This window comes from Perna viridis, chromosome 3 (genome assembly GCF_037379345.1).
Source record: "Perna viridis isolate PV_CMFRI_1.1 ecotype Kerala chromosome 3, ASM3737934v1, whole genome shotgun sequence".
Lineage (NCBI taxonomy): Eukaryota > Metazoa > Mollusca > Bivalvia > Mytilida > Mytilidae > Perna > Perna viridis.
Window position 1 is genome coordinate 11,658,754 of NC_142447.1, and position 16,714 is coordinate 11,675,467.

At 33.0% G+C, this 16,714-nt stretch overlaps 2 protein-coding genes across 2 annotated transcripts; both read right to left on the reverse strand.

The window, feature by feature from the left end:
• Nucleotides 1–438: 438 nt before the first annotated feature.
• On the reverse strand, nt 439–3,541 carry LOC148621007 (uncharacterized). The gene is made up of 2 exons (XM_088573884.1): nt 3,533–3,541; nt 439–1,371 (listed from the first exon to the last, which is right to left on the reverse strand). The coding sequence occupies exons 1-2, from the start codon at nt 3,539–3,541 to the stop codon at nt 439–441; spliced, it is 942 nt and encodes a 313-aa protein (XP_088430010.1).
• Nucleotides 3,542–7,986: 4,445 nt separating this feature from the next.
• Nucleotides 7,987–10,600, reverse strand: LOC148621008 (uncharacterized). The gene is made up of 2 exons (XM_088573952.1): nt 9,989–10,600; nt 7,987–9,013 (listed from the first exon to the last, which is right to left on the reverse strand). Exons 1-2 carry the CDS (start codon nt 10,022–10,024, stop codon nt 8,096–8,098), a joined length of 954 nt encoding a protein of 317 aa, XP_088430078.1. The 5' UTR covers nt 10,025–10,600; the 3' UTR covers nt 7,987–8,095.
• Nucleotides 10,601–16,714: the final 6,114 nt, after the last annotated feature.

Sequence of the window (16,714 nt, forward strand, 5' to 3'; positions counted from 1 at the left end):
CAGGTAGTGAGATTTAAATAGCAAGTCAATTGACTTGGCTAAAGAATTAATTCTTTAGCCGAATCGGTTTGTCTAGGGTTCGATCCTCGGTGGACGAGTATTAATTTGTGAGTCAAATCATGCTCTCTCGTTACATATATAAAGATGTAAGTTAAGGTATAATTTCGTCTCGTTATTTGGATTATAAAAACAACCAGTAAAGGCTCGGTTTAGAACACAACACGATTGAAAATTGATAAATATTGTCGTTTTTATTGATTTATTTTGTCGAATTGGTCCTATGTCTTTCAGCTAACCTTGACAGACTGGGAATATAAACGCAAAAACGAGAATGGGTATTATAACTTGATTTAAAAATGATGGACTGTTAAACTTTTTGTCTCTTTTGAATGTGTACTTTGTACGTATGTTCTGTACATATAATCCACAAGTCTTATATCACAGCCCACCAGTATGTGTGTATAACATCTGATCCAACATACTTCTATGACTCCTAATTCTTTTGAGGCTATTTTCTTGCATTATCCATCCAAGGTAGCGAAAAGACTGCAGCGTCATCCTGTCGACATTGTAATAACGCTGGACGGGCACTCTGACGTTACACGAAGTCTGTTGGGAATACATGAAATATAATACTTGCTCATCAGAAGCCATAATGTTCATCTCTATCATCTCTTTAACAGCATGTTGATAGTCTTTAACCATAAGCAGTAAATATTCCGGGCGCCCAACAAACAAACCACCAGCTAGAAAAATCATGGCTCCGTAAACAATATCGCGAGCTGTAGCTTCCTTTTTGTATCGAAACTTTTGCAAATAAGCTATATGATCATCTTTAAAACCATTCGGCGGCTCAAGAGTAGAGATATCTTTTTGCTCGCTCCTGAAATAACCTATGTCAATCCATGCTAAGTATTTCGTGTTTACTAATTTTTCTTTGACAACTTTTTCTATGAGTTCGTATTTAACATGCATAGCTGATGAGTATTCAGGATACACTGTTTCTGGATAGTTTTTGGGATAGCCTTCTTGTTTAAAGATATTTTCAATTTTAGACTGGATTTGAAATGCCCAAAAATCGTCTTGTTGTACCATAAATACCACTGTCATGTTTTCTGAAAAATGGGATCGCATTAGTTTAAACTGTTTTCCTAATTCAGGTAAGTCTGTATAAACAATCATTGTGTTATTGATAAAACCATAATTCCTCATCCATTTGTAATAGGTTTCTTTAGTTCTTGTAGAAGTAATTATATCCCCTGATCTTATACTATTAAGGTTGAAATACGCAGTAACCAGCGTCAGCCCGTCACTATTATTTATACTAGAATATCCTTGTTTGCCTGTTAGAAGGAAAGGTGGTGTTGGTTTCTGAAAATATAATAATCTATGAATAGAAACAGAAAAACGTTTTAAAGCATTGTTAAAAAGTATAGTACATTGATAATTTAATTGAGCTTGACAAACACACATTGAGTACAGTATCTCTTAGAATTGCAAAATCTGTCGATATCAACCTCTATAATGTATCATAAATTTTATTCGATTTGTGTAAATTGTCTTTTTATCTTAGGTGAAAAAAATCAAATCATGAATAAATGTGAAAAGAAACCTGGATATATCTTATACACAATATATAATGTTTTACCTTGATTTCAATTTCTGTCCATCCATCTTTCAAAAAATAATATTCTAAACCTACTAAAAAAAAATCGATCCAGAGATGATGCTATATATTCCAAATTCATTGTAAAATAGCGATCTACAATGACCGTAACCAAACACAATAAACGATCTAAAGAAACACGATTTTACCTGAATGTCGTGACAAAAATAGTTCAATCAGGCTGACGCCTCACCATCCAACAGAGTCTACTGACAGCCTAAATAACCATATACAGTCACCTGGAACCTTATAATTTATATTACTGACTTAAATCCCTGATGCAAAAGCTTATCTGTAAGAAATTCAGCCCTGCAAAAATAGTCAAATGAATGCAACTCCGACATGTTATTTTGTAAAGTATAAGTGAAGATATGAAAAAAATAAACATACATATATAAAAGAATATATATGTTTTGTGCAGGCGGTGTTGCCATAGATGTCACAGCGGTACGAGTTCGAGTCCGGCGGATGGAACGACCAAAAATTTGCATCGAAAATTTGACAGTTCTAACATCGTTGGGAATTTTTCAGACCTTTCTATACGTTTACATATCTTCCCTGTATCAATTTGATCCGATGGAGCAGTGTAGCGAATAGAGTCGTCACATTCTGAGACGTTTGTATAATATTAATGACATGCATCATTAATTTGATCCTGTATTCTACATAATAAGATCTCAATGAACTGTCCGGTACTACCATACATCGTGTACTAAGTTACAACCCTAGATTAATCCTACGAGGAGGAAAGCTATATTATTTATACAGCCTAGCTGGCCGAGTGGTCTAGGGCGCTGGACTTTGTGCAGGCGGTGGTGCCATAGATGCCACAGCGGTACGAGTTCGAGTCCGGCGGAGGGAACGACAAAAAATTTGCATCGCAAATTTGACAATTCTAACATCGTTGGGAATTTTTCAGACCTTTCTATACGTTTATGTATCTTCCCTGTATCAATTTGATCCGATGGAACAGTGTAGCGAATAGAGTCGTCACATTCTCAGACGTTTATATATATATATATAAAGTATTTACCCTAATGATATGGAACGCTGTAATGCATCTTTTGACTGCTTCTTACAAAGACTTGTAAATGATTACAATGAACAGTTACTACTACTTACTGCAAAACATAGATAATATATACACACATACTGGAATAAGTAATGATATCGGTAACCAGTTACTTAAAAACTCCTTGAATACCATCAGAACCATCTATAATAAAAACATGCTATGTGCAATGCTATTTTTTGAAATATTTCAGTGAATTTTGTATATATACATTGATCTAATTAAAGAAATTTAAAAGTCGTGCAAGTTCACATATTACAGATGAATTTGCAACAACAACAAACTTTATTTATCCTCAGACAGCAATTAGATTGTTCAGTTTGCCAAAACCTCGTGGTACAATTGAGAATATAGAAGCGGATCAGAAAAGTTATTGCTTTTTGTGTAAAATTAGCATTGTTTTCATATTTCGGCTGAGAAGTCAAAGAACGCTCAAACGAATAACCCCCCCCCCCGACAATTCATAATATAATATTTCCCTTCGTATGGAAGTAGTAGTTAGTAGTGTATACAAGACCGTTCTTTGAAAGAGTAATTTGCTTTAATATGAGTAAATGTGTGCCTAAATTGTTCAAGTATCAAACTGATGGTACGGTATTTTAAAGTTAAATACTTCATGTTTTTTTTTTTTTTTTTTTTGCCTTCAGTAGAGAGGAAAATTGAGAATTTTAATTATTTTTGTCGAGATATATCTCAGGAAATGTAGATAATCAGGATGCGTCATATATTCGAAGTACCATTAGGTACTAATAAAGGCTTTATAGCAATTGCCACGATAGATTTAATGCACTTACATTCGTCATTATAAATCAGGTTCTGGGGTTATATTCCAAAAATAATGATTTGTAGCCACAAATTATGTGAAGTTGTTGGGAAAACATGTCCACCAATAATTTGCAAATATAATTTGCAGCTGTTCAGCCTGTTTTAATTGATCTCCCTGTACATCTTTATAAATATTTACATTTTATCAAGTATTTAAGTTCACATATTGTACCTACACAACATACATACATACATACATACATACACGTTAGTCTTTTTGTACAGTTTCTTTGGTCATACTTGTACTATATAGTAACTTTAAAATCATTATTTACTAGTCATGTATGCTCCTTGCTTTGCTTTGATTGTTTCGTCGAATTCAAATGCTATAGATTTAGTCAAAGACTTTTCTTGCTTTACACATTTTATCTGAAGCCATTTTATCATTATCTTATAAAAAAAAAAGGTGCTGAAAAGGGGCAAAATGTATCGTCAATCGTTCATTTCATTGACCTACTAGTTTCCTCGTGTAAGATTTCATCTAAAGTTTTGACTTCTTGTTAATCAAAATGAATCCTTTTTTTTCTTGTCAGCAATAATGTTAAATATAACAAGACCTTGATTCGGAAAGGATCAAATAAGGACAATCCGATTATAAGAGGATGAAATTTTGATCATTGCAATCGTATAATACTCGTGGTGCTTATCAATGTAAACATACAATTTCTATCTTTTCCAGAATTTTCATCTTTTCAAAATTTAAAACTTACAAAGAAAACGTATTAAGATATACATAAGCACTATAAAAATTGTCAATCCTCAGAAACAGAACTAGTACCTCTTTTAAGTCATCGACAAACTTCATTCGAAAAATAAAATAAATAGTTGTACAATAATTATCTCATCAACGGTTTGAATTAAGTTGTTACGCTCGCCCCCAGGTTTCGTTGCATAAAGCCTGAAGCAAATTTAGAAAACAATTCAAAAAGCAAATTCAGAAAACAATATTAGAGTAATTCGTGTTTCAATGTTTAAATTTCTAAATGAGCTAGAGATTGCGTGTTATTTTAAGTTTTAAAAAGAAAGAACGGTTGAAAAAACTGTGTTCATTGCATTTATTTGTCAGTGCTGCTCTGGAGCATACTCTAAATAAATCACATTTTTTTTAAATATAAATGTCCTTTCTGCAGAAAAAGTAGAGAAAGACAGGCCTTTTTCCAAAGCCAAAGGTTGAAAGAATGCACATACCTTTCAGGTGGCGTTTAATTTGTCTAGTTTCATTGTAGTGCGAGAATTAGTGATAATTTATTACGGAAAGCTCAGCATAGATGGCAAAATCCTGGTTTGTTAATAATACATCCTGTGTTAAACTGACAGCAACCACTTTACTTTTAGATATGAACTAGTTTTTATTATTTTTAAGGATAAGAAATTGACGCCACTGTAACATAACATGCATCTTCAACATTTAATGGCAACGATAACTATATTTTTTGCACATAGTTTTACTTCCTTCACAACTTAATGTTAAATGCGTAACCATTAAAAGAACGAGACCTTAAACGAATATAATGATTTTTGCAATTTAATTAATTATCACAAATCCACAATAAAACAATAAAATATTCTGCTGAACTGATTAATTGACAAATCATATATATATATATATATATATATATATATATATATAATCTATATTTTGCAAGATAATTCCGTGGTAGCGAATGCGCCCAAGCAACAAGAACCGATACTTTGGCAAACCATATGCACGCATGTAACATTCATCCCTTTGGATAATCTAAGGCAATGTATGAACCCATTACAGGACACGATTTCAAAATGTATATATTGACAATACAAAAAAATATATATTTTGTTATCATTATTTACGACAAACGTGATGACTTTTCATTCAGAATTGTCAACTTTCCTTTCATCTGTGGCAACATCCCTTCGGCTCCTGCGTATGGAGTGTTCATATCACAACTCATACGTTTTGCCAGAGCTTGCCGAAACTACGCAGACTTTTTGTATCGCGCTAGAAGTCTAACAAATAGGCTTCTGGAACAGGGTTATGTTGCTACAAGATTGAAGTCATCACTACAGAGGTATTATGGTCGTCATCATGAACTTGTGGATCGTTATGATGTATCCATCAGCACCATGAAAACATATTTATTCAACGGGTCATAATTTACTTTTCCTCGTTTGTCTACCCCGGACTTGACTTTTTATGAGCAACTCGGCGGGTGTTTCTAGAAAAGCAGAGGACGCTTACCCTACCGGTGCACCTGGTCCATGCTCCCAGTTTTTAGTGGAGTTCGAGTTGCTCATTTACTTTTGTTACTTTGTATGTATGATTTTAGTTACTTTATATTCTTTGTTGTGTGTGTCTGTTTTCCACGTCTGGTCTTTGTCCCTGGATTACATTATTTTGATTTCCACTATAACCTTGGTTCCCTTGATAACTCTTTCGGACAATTTTCCGGCATTTCATTATCATTTACTTTATTTACGCAAGTAAGAAAGTGCCATTCATATATCACCGAGGCTCCCATATCAGTTTATCCTGCATTTAATCACTTTTACGAGCCCTGTGGTTGGCCCAGGTCCTTCTGTTATCAATGCTGCAAGCGTTTTTGAGTTTAAGTTTATAAAAAAAAACATAAAATCACCCATTATTGTACGAATTAAGTATAGAAAAACGTAAATTTATTAAAATCAAACGAGAGCTTATATCAATGTAAGGAACAAAATCCCCTTAGTTTGAGAATTATTAGTGGCAGCATTTTTGAGTTATTGAGCGAATAGAGTGAACGGTGGACGAACGGAAATCTGATTAGCACAATACGTCCCGCCTTTAAAGACAGGGGTGTAAAAACTAACAACGACAGCATCATAACATAGCTTGCAAATTTATGCGATGGTATAAATAGTATATGAAATGCTTGTTTTGGCCTACTTTGGTTGAAAAGGGACGGGACCATAAAACGCAAAATCAATTTGTGGGTTGAGACCTTGTAAAAATTACCAATTTTAACCATTACTTCAGCTATTGCACGAAAACACAGTGACCGTGAAAAATTATTCAAATTGGCCATATTCAGCATATTTACAGGAATTCCAGATTTTAACCTACGCGTGCTTCTGATCCATGATCCCATTTTTAGTGGAGTGTGGGTAGATCATTTACTTTTATTTCGATGTGCGTGTTTTTGGTTGTTTCATTTTCTTTGTTGTGTGTGTCTATTTTCCCTTATAGTCTTTATCCTTGGAATATTTCTGTTGGTGTTTTCAAGAGATTAAATAAAGAAAGCCTGGATTTTCTGAATACTTCAGCATTGGTATCAGAAAAGATATGTATCTGTCAGTTAAGATGTGAAGCTAGCAACTTGAATAATCACTTGCACCTTCACCTCTTGACTGAAGATCCATATTGTTCGCATTGTGGAGACTATGTAGAGGACAACTACTATTATCTTATAACATGTCCAAATTATCAACTTCAGAGGTAGTCTCTACAGAATGTTTGCTTTGAACTACATGTGTATTATAACGTACAAAACCTGCTATATGACAACAACCTTCTTCCATATAATGACAATGTAAAGATTGTAAAGATTGCTGTACAAAATTTTATAAAAGATACGAAACGATTTCAGTAGTACACTATAATATTAAAGGATGCAAATGTAGCATCATGCATATATGTTTTGCTCGATTTTTGTTGTTGTTGTTGACTGACTTATATTTATCATTGCACTATGATAATTAATTTCATTCATAATGTAGATTAATTAATTTTCACGTTAAAAAGCTTTTACACACTTTTTAAAGGTATTTTTTTTAAAGATTCAAAACCAATTTCTGAATTGTCTTACCTTGTCTATCTAGTATAAACGTGAAAACCAAATCTTGAAGGTATTGAGCTAACATACCAATGACATATAATAATATTTTAAAAGTTAATTCCTGTTTGGTAATATATAGATAGTATTTATTTTTTTGTATTTTTTTGTCATAACCTTTCTAAGAACATTACGTATGCTTTTGTAGCATGATCGTAAACAAGCGAGCACTACATTACCACATTAAATAAAATTTTATAAAAAAAAAAAGCAAACATAAAGTCAATAATATTGGAATCTGCAAAGAGATTTACAATTAAAGCAAATACCAATATTCTGTAGAAAAAAGATATTTTTCAAACGGATCAATTAGCGAATAAGTGTTCTACATTACATCCTGTGACAATTTCATTTTTTTTAAACTGACAATCCTCATTCACATGAATCATGAGATCACATGAAATAATCGTCCTTTCGGCATACATGTAAATGGAGTTGTTAATCACATAATGTATAATAATTACATAAAAATTATGTACACTCCGAAAGAGACACTACGAAACTAGAGGTAATTTTTCTAAAATAATTTATTCAAATATCATTTTGCATATTGTAAGGATAAAACGACAGTCGAAAGTTGTTTCTAATAGAAAGGAGGTACATTAAACAACTTGAAAATATGTTGCTTCTAACTATTTTATAATCAGAAATTTGCAAGTTTTCCTTAAATAATTGCTATCATGGTTAACTGATATAAGTATATAGCAGCGTATTCATCAATTTTGTCTCATTCCTAAACTGTTTTTGGCTTTTTCGTATCATTATTTCTACAATGTTATGCCATGATATTCTATTAAAGCAATAGTAAAGTTGCACAGGTACTCTGACGACACAAGATGTCCGATGAGAATACATATAGTACAATACTTGCTCATCAGATGCCATTATATTCATTTCTATCATGTCTTCAACAGCTTGGCGATAGTCATGAACAAGAAGTAACAAATACTCCGGACGTCCAATAAACAAACTGCCTGTTAGACAGACCATAGCTCTGTATACAATGTCTCGGGCTGAAGCTTTCTCGTTATACCGATATTTTTGTCCAAATCCTATGTGATCGTACTTTAAATCTTTCGGTACTTCAAGAGTAGTAATTCCCTCATATTTGCCCCTAAAATAACCCAAATCAATCCAAGCTAGATGTTTCGTTTTCACTAATTTTTCTTTGATAACTTTCTCTATAAGTTCATATTTGACATGCATAGCAGAAGAATAACCTGAGTATATGGTCTCCGGGTAGTTTTTGGGATATCCTTCTTGTTTAAAAATCTTGTCAATTTTTGGCTGGATTTGAAATGCCCAGAATACACTTTTTTGTACAACAAACACTTGTGTCATATGTTCTGGAAAATTCGAGCGCATTTTCTTAAACTGAATTCCCAAATAATGAACGTCTGTATAGAGAATCACTGTGTGGTTAATGTATCCATAGCTTTTCATCCAAACAAAATAGTGATGTTTTGATCTACTAGCAGTTGTCACATCACCTGTTATAAATGTGCCTACATCAAAATAAGCGGAGACCAATGTAAGCCCATCACTGTTGTTAATACTAGAGTAAGCTTCTTCCCCAGTCAGGAGATAAGGTGATACTGGGTTCTGAAAATATACAGAACTGGAAAAAATATGCTTCTTTGATAGAAGTAATATGAAAAAATAAGTCATAATTCTTTCAATTATTCTTTTTTATAACGAAAATTCATGGGTTTGTTGTAATCTTCAGTACAAATAATGCTTCTACATTTGTAGTTCTAGTACAAAAATATCACAATAATATGGGTAAATACTATTATACTAACTCGTCACAACCAAGAAGTATTACTCGACAAAGAAATTCAGAGAAAGTATGACTGCAGGTTTACCTTTGAATCATGCAAATAAAGAAAATGGCGGGGATTTATAGACAACTTTCTATACCCTTAAATGTAAAAAAAAACAGTAAAAAAACAGGAAGTCTTGTATAGTCTAAATTATGATAAAATAGCTTTAAAATACCATATCCTAAAAATGGAGATAACAGTCAGTTGTAAGTCTAATTAATAATTATTTAAGTCTAAAGGAATCTGCCAACCAGAAAACTTAACGGATCGTCGAGTCATGACGACGCAGCACAAACAAAAAAATTACAAATGACCTTCTGTTACACACTCAGTTTATTTAAGGCACTGAAGGTCATTTGTTGACTGAAAATTATATATTTTATTATAGTGTATTAACATCTTTATCGGTATCGTTGTACAATCCTTTAGACTTATATATGCACTAACAAGATTGCATCAATATACCATAAAAATGCACTAACAAGATTGCATCAATATACCATAAAAATGCACTAACAAGGTCGCATCCATATCCCATGAAAAATGGTATCATTATATTTGGTAGTTACTGTTTTGAGACTTATTTCGAACATTGCAAATTCATCATTCAAAAATCTGTCAAGTTTTCGCGTTGTATATAGATATGATTGACGTTTTCGAGGTGAATTTTTTAGCAATGTAGCAGTTTCTTGTTTTTAAACGTTAAAAACAATTAAAGACAGTCTTTTCCAATCTTTAACCGTGAATATTTTACCTTTATCTTTTTTTCTATCCAACCATCTCTAAACATATAATAGTCTAAGCTCACTACAAACACAATAAAACATGCGTAATCACAAAATATGGAAGAACAAATGTGATGTTTTATATTGCTTTAACAAATATGATACAACTACCTTTCCCAGAAGTGCGAGTTAATACTATACATGTGTCAATAATATTTCATTTTAGCATTTCAAAATTTTATTTTAATCCTTTTGAGTTCGGTCCTACTCATTTTTGGGGTAACGGAATTCTGAATGGGTCCATAATTCATCTTTTTATCAATGTGATCGGTTTGTATATAGGTTAGCAAACACATTCACTTAAGTTAAACATATAAACATACCATCAATTATAAGTCTCGATACGTACAAAATACAAGAACCTCAAACTATTTCCCATTTTGTGTCGTGGTTCAAAATCCTATGATCTTATGTCAACTCCTTGTATTGAGTTCGTTGTGGCATTGTTTCGAACTCAGAGACTCCGTATTATTTTGTGTGTTTTTCCTGTGTTCACGTACTTATCATTTATTGCCTTTCCAATTTGTCGGGTTATATTTTGATCGCAATGTTTTAAAAGGCAATTTCGCAATATACATATGTTGTGTACAAGTTGTAATGTCATATAAATTATAATTTGTAAGAAAATATTGTACAAATTATAATGTGTATGTTGCCATTGTTCACATTATAATTTGTCCAAAATCCACTTGAACAAATTATAATTTGTACCAAAATAGGTGAAAAATCACTTTCAACTTGTACAATATTTTCATTATTAAAGATAAGGCCTTAAATATGTGATATATAAATCAAGTAATTAAACCAACATGGCAGAGGTATTTACCTATAGTTACGTCATTAAATATCCTTCAGTCAAGTATTTAAAATTCTAAGGGTGATTAACACTAATGTCACAACTCCTGAACTTTTGTTAATATTTTTAACAATATCTCTAAGGGCAGGTCATACCTTGACCTACACTTAGAGATCGATGGTAAAGGAAAACTATTGACCACAACTTTACGACAAAGGTGATGACTTTTCATTCAAAATTGTCAACTTTCCTTTCATCTGTGGGCAACATCCCTTCAGCACCTGCCCCAGACTTGACTTTGTTATGAGCAACTCGGCGGGTGTTTCTAGAAAAGCTGAGGACGCTTACCCTATCGTGCACCTGGTCCACGCTTCCAGTTTTTAGTGGAGTCTGAGTTGATCATTTCCTTTGTTACTTCGTATATCTGTTTTCTATGTTTGGTCTTTGTCCCTGGATTGCATTCTTTTGATTTCCGCTATAACCTTGGTTCCCTTGATTACTCTTAAACAAATACTTCGATCACTAAAATAAATCAATTCATTCCAGAATAGAATAAATTGCCTTAAATATTGTTCTTTGTTCATGTTTGATATGGAACTTCTGTCCTTTGACTATTCAAAGTGTTTGTAACCAATTTTCAAAATTGACCAAAAGTGTTAATATTAAGTTAAATAAGCTTTCATAAGCTTTCATACAATGTCTTTTGATTATTGGTTTCTTTCTTGTGTGCGACACATTTTCTTATAGTGGTGAATAATAATGCCATGTATTATCATTGAACTCACAAAAATATTAAACTTATAACAGCGTAAGCGATATTTTGAATGTGGACCCCATCTTTACTCTGATATCTTTTGCAAAACTGTCTGCACCAAGTCCAACGCTCTAGACCAATCGACCAACTTGGCTATAGAATAATGCTTTCGTTAACCGAGTGATACTTCCCTGTAAGTAAATCTAGATCGTGAACATTAGCACATGATATAACTAAATATGACAACCTCTGATTGTATCGGGTAAGACAGTAGAGGATCTGCAAAGGTATACAAATACAGCCACACCAAGTATATAATACATATAAGAAGTCCAATGGGATCTGGCAACTCTACCATCTTACTTGTTAGCGCATTACTACGTAAATCTATTCATTACGAAAGCGAAGGGGTCGGTGATGTCACAGGTGGATGGAATTGCACGAAACATTTAAACATTTAATACAAAAACCCCAATGAGTACCCCAAAATTTTGTTTTTGAGACGACTTACCTTATCCCTATAACATATCAGTCGACCTGCAAATGTCAGAAATCCCATCTTTCAGTGTTTCCCCGTTATTGTCAATAATGTTCATGCCAGAACAAAGCAAAAATACAAAAAAAAAATCTCTAGTAGACTCCTCCCTATGGGGACACCATGTGGGTATCCTGTACACACGTACCTGTGGTCACGTACCTGTGGTGGCAACACTTATTTAATATTCATATTTTCGGTTTTGCCACGTCACAACTTGGGAGACAGATTTAATATCAGCAACATAAGCTTGGTTAATATGTTCAATACTAACGGATAAGTGATGGGTTTTAAATGTCCTCTTTCATAAATGACAAATTCCATTTAGCACTATATTCGAAATTAATCTAAATATTAAAGCTGCATTAGCTGCCAAATTTGTCCAATTTTGATTCGACTGAATTTTGCTGATTCAATGAAATAAGTTAGTAGTAATGCAATTGAAACAATAAATGTCGATGATATCTACAAAATACTGTGAAAACAAAGGGTTTTTTTTAAATCAGAGACGATCATTAGCTCTGATCTAATTATTTTTCGCCATTACTTCCGAAGATCGCCGACAGGACATTCACCTGGGTTAACAATACTTTACCCTTTGTAAAAAAAATAACAATAAGGGATACATAGGTAATCACGTGTCTTGTTTTCATTTTATTTCAACTACTTCTTGATTAGTTTTCAAATAAATAATGACCATAGTTGAACCACATTATCTCACAATAGGTAAATTTCGAAAGGATCCTTGCGTTATATTCGAACTTTTTTCGTTTACTGCTTGAGTCCGCCGGTCTTCCTTACCGTTGAAAAATCACTTTCGCTTTGCAATCAGATTTGTTATTTAAGAGGCAACGCTTACAGCACATGCGCTGATTAAAGTCACAAGAAGTCACATGCATACGGATTTATCTCGGTCGATTTTTTTTGTCTTGCAAGACAATAAATATATAAACACCTACTTCATGTATTTAATGCATTTTATTTGTGGATATCAAATGAAGTTATATACAGGAAAAGTACAATTTAGTAGAAATAATTCAAAGTTAAGGTATATTTCAACAGAAACAAAAATTTACGAAAATGAAAGCTAATGCAGCTTTAATTAAAATAAATAAAACTTACATAAATGGTGCACAATGAGAATTTGTAATTAAAGATTCTGTGAAAGTTTCAATAAATTCCGTTAGGTGATGTAGAAGTAACGGATTAGAAATGGACGACGCCCCTCTGTGTAACGGAACGAAGGAAGGACGGACACCACACCTAGCAAGTAGTGGTTTAATAAAAACGTGAAGTACTTACAACAAGCCAGAAGAAGAATGTACACTAGTTCAGGAACAGTTATCATAAACAGAAACCATTTCCTGACAAATTTAAATAACTTCAACATCATCTACAATGCAAAATGGTGGATTATAACATTGCTTACCCGTTTTAACTTTGATTTGGATAAAATGACCAATGCATTAGTAGTAGTGATTTAAAGAATGACTGTTGTATATTTTTTTCTGTAAATGAAAAAAGTGACATCATTTTTATGTCTATTTCAAAGGCACTAAAGGACAGGGAATAGTTTATTTTTAACTATACAATTCGTAGTTTTTATTTGTTGAACAGATAAAAAGCTTTGGTCCGTTTTTAAGTAATTTCAGCAACTTTGATACATACACTTCTTTCCTCTTTTTCAGTTTTTATCTACTTGTAAACGTTTTAAAGTTAATTCGGGTCATATAAGATCTCCAATATATACTTTTTGTTTCAGTCGCAGATAATTGTGTATCGACAATATCCTGTGAGAACTCTACCATAATTCATTAATAGAATTCTTAACTTTATACCAAAAAAGGCGTAAATATGATGTGTCATCTAATCTTCAATTTTCCCATTTTATTCTAAAAGTGAAATTTGTCAAATTGACAGTGAAAAAATATTTAAAAAATGATTTAAAAGGAGCTTTGAAATGTATTAATGTATTGACCATGGAATATTTATTATAAGATATAAACTTAGTAAAATACTTAGCTATATTATAGTCCGTAAAAAGATGAAGAGGTATTGCGGTATCTGCAGATGCATGTATAATTTTTTTTTATTGTAATTTTTGTTTGAGAATAGACTTGTCAACGTCAACTTTAAGCCTGTATTTAAACTTGTTGATATAAAGTCTTCCAGATTTCTTGAATTTACGTAAAGTTTGCATCTCTGTAAAGACTACCATAGACCTGTAATTGCAAGTGTGTGGCACTACGGAGTCATGCAATTAAAAGGTATAAATAATTCGTATCAATAGAAACGACGAACAGCAGTTACATGTGCATGCCAAAATCACTTGAATGTAGAAGGTTAATATAATGTTGCCAATCTTGTTCAACTACAACAATCCTTATGATTCAATTTCTCATCGATTCTATTGCAAATTATAAATCGACTTACCTTTCTCATTTTGGCAGTTTTTCGAAATTAAAAACAAATATATACTTCAGTTAATTTTACACAGACAAAGACTTTGATATGATATGATCCTTGCATTGATTTAAGATATAAACGTTTAAGAGAAAATGTCCTTACCTTATGTATAGGGATAACAAAAGACAAGGTGTTTTTTTCGATATTGTCTATTAAATTATTTATATATAGTACCAGACACTATATTCTGTATTTTCATAAAATCTATCTTCATGGTACAAATTAACAAAATTAAATTCAATATTTAATTTCTGTCCCACTTTATATAAGACTAATCAAGGGAACCAATGTTATAGCGGAAATCAAAAGAATGCAATCCAGGGACAAAGACCAGACATGGAAAGCAGACATACACAACAAAGAACATAAAGTAACTAAAATCATACATACAAAGTAACAAAAGTAAATGAGCAACTCGAACTCCAATAAAAACTGGGAGCGTGGACCAGGTGCACCGGTAGGGTAAGCGTCCTCTGCTTTTCTAGAAGCATCCGCCGAGTTGCTCATAAACAGTCAAGTTAGACAAACGAGGAAAGGAAAACTATGACTCGTTGAATAAATCAGTTTTCATGGTGCAGATGGATACACCATAACGATCCACGAGTTCATGATGACGACCATAAAACTTCTGTAGTGATGACTTCAATCTTGTAGCAATATAACCCTGTTCCAGAAGCCTATTTGTTAGAATTCTAGTGCAATACAAAAAGTCTGCGTAGTTTCGGCAAGCTCTGGCATATGAGTTGTGATATGAACACTCATTACGCAGGTGCTGAAGGGATGTTGCCCACAGATGAAAGGAAAGTTGACAATTTTGAATGAAAAATCATCACGTTTGTCGTAAAGTTTGGTCAATAGTTGTCCATAAATATCACATACATAATATATATAAGAAGTCTATTTTGATGTGGAAGCATGGAGCAGGTGCACCCGTAGGGTAAGCGTCCTCTGCTTTTCTAGAAATACCCGTCAAGTTGCTCATAAAAAGTCAAGTCCGGGTAGACGAAAGAGGAAAGGAAAACTATGACACATTGAATAAATTAGTTGCCATGGTGCAGACGGATACACCGTAGTCTGCGTAGTTATTGCAAGCTCTGGCATAACGTATGAGCTGTGATATGAAAAATCTGTACGCAGTTACTGAAGGGTTGTTGCCAAAAATGAAAAGAAAGTTGACGATGCGGAACGAAGTCATCACGTTTGTCGTATAGTTTTATCAAGTTTTCCTTTTCCATCGATCTCTAAGTGTAGGTCAAGATGAGGCTGACTTCATTATGTCTGTAGTATCCTTTACCTCAAGTTCTCAAATCCCCGAAACTAGGGTTGTTTAACGATAATACGTCATCTATATAGCGGAAATTGTGATCAAAGGATCTGGCTAAAAGATGTTCTTCCCTTTGGATGAGATCAGCTAAAAAGTCATCCTCATGAGAGTGGACGAATTGGTCGGCGAGTAAAGGATCACAATTTGTTTTCAGTAGAATGCCGACCATTTGTTGAAAAAAAAAACGTTAAACTGTCCAACATATTTACGTCATTTTGAAAACATCTTTTTCTTTGGAAGATGATTTGGAATCGTTTTTCACAAAGTATGAGGAATCTCTACCAAGTTCTACATATCTGGATCTAGGTGTACCGTCTTTTCTTGAGTATCAATGATGTATAATGTAACTAAGAATTGGGAATAAAAGTATAAAGGGTTTAAAAAATCATGTTTTAATGCTGTTGCGTGATTTTTTTTCAATTTTTGTAGTCAAATTCACATTTAAAGTGATAGAACATGGCTTGATTAGTTTGAAGTAGTCAGAATTGTTGTACCGGAATAGATGGTAAGCAGAGTGAACTTGCAATTGGGTACACCTTGTTGGAATTGTCGGTGCGCTATCCATACCAAATGTGAGCGTGCTAATATTTAATCTGAGGACACCACAGCATATCAAGACAAAAGAGTGTCCGGTCTGTTGACAAGTTCAGACCTTTTAGGTCGAAGTTGCTGAAAAGCTGTTGCCATAAATGAAAGAAAAGTTGACAAAAGGGAATGAAAAGTTTTTAGATAATGAAAAAGGAATATAAATTAAAAATAAATTTTAATTTCTGTATCTTGACAGTATTAATATTATCATTGTCTAGTATGCAAGCATTTC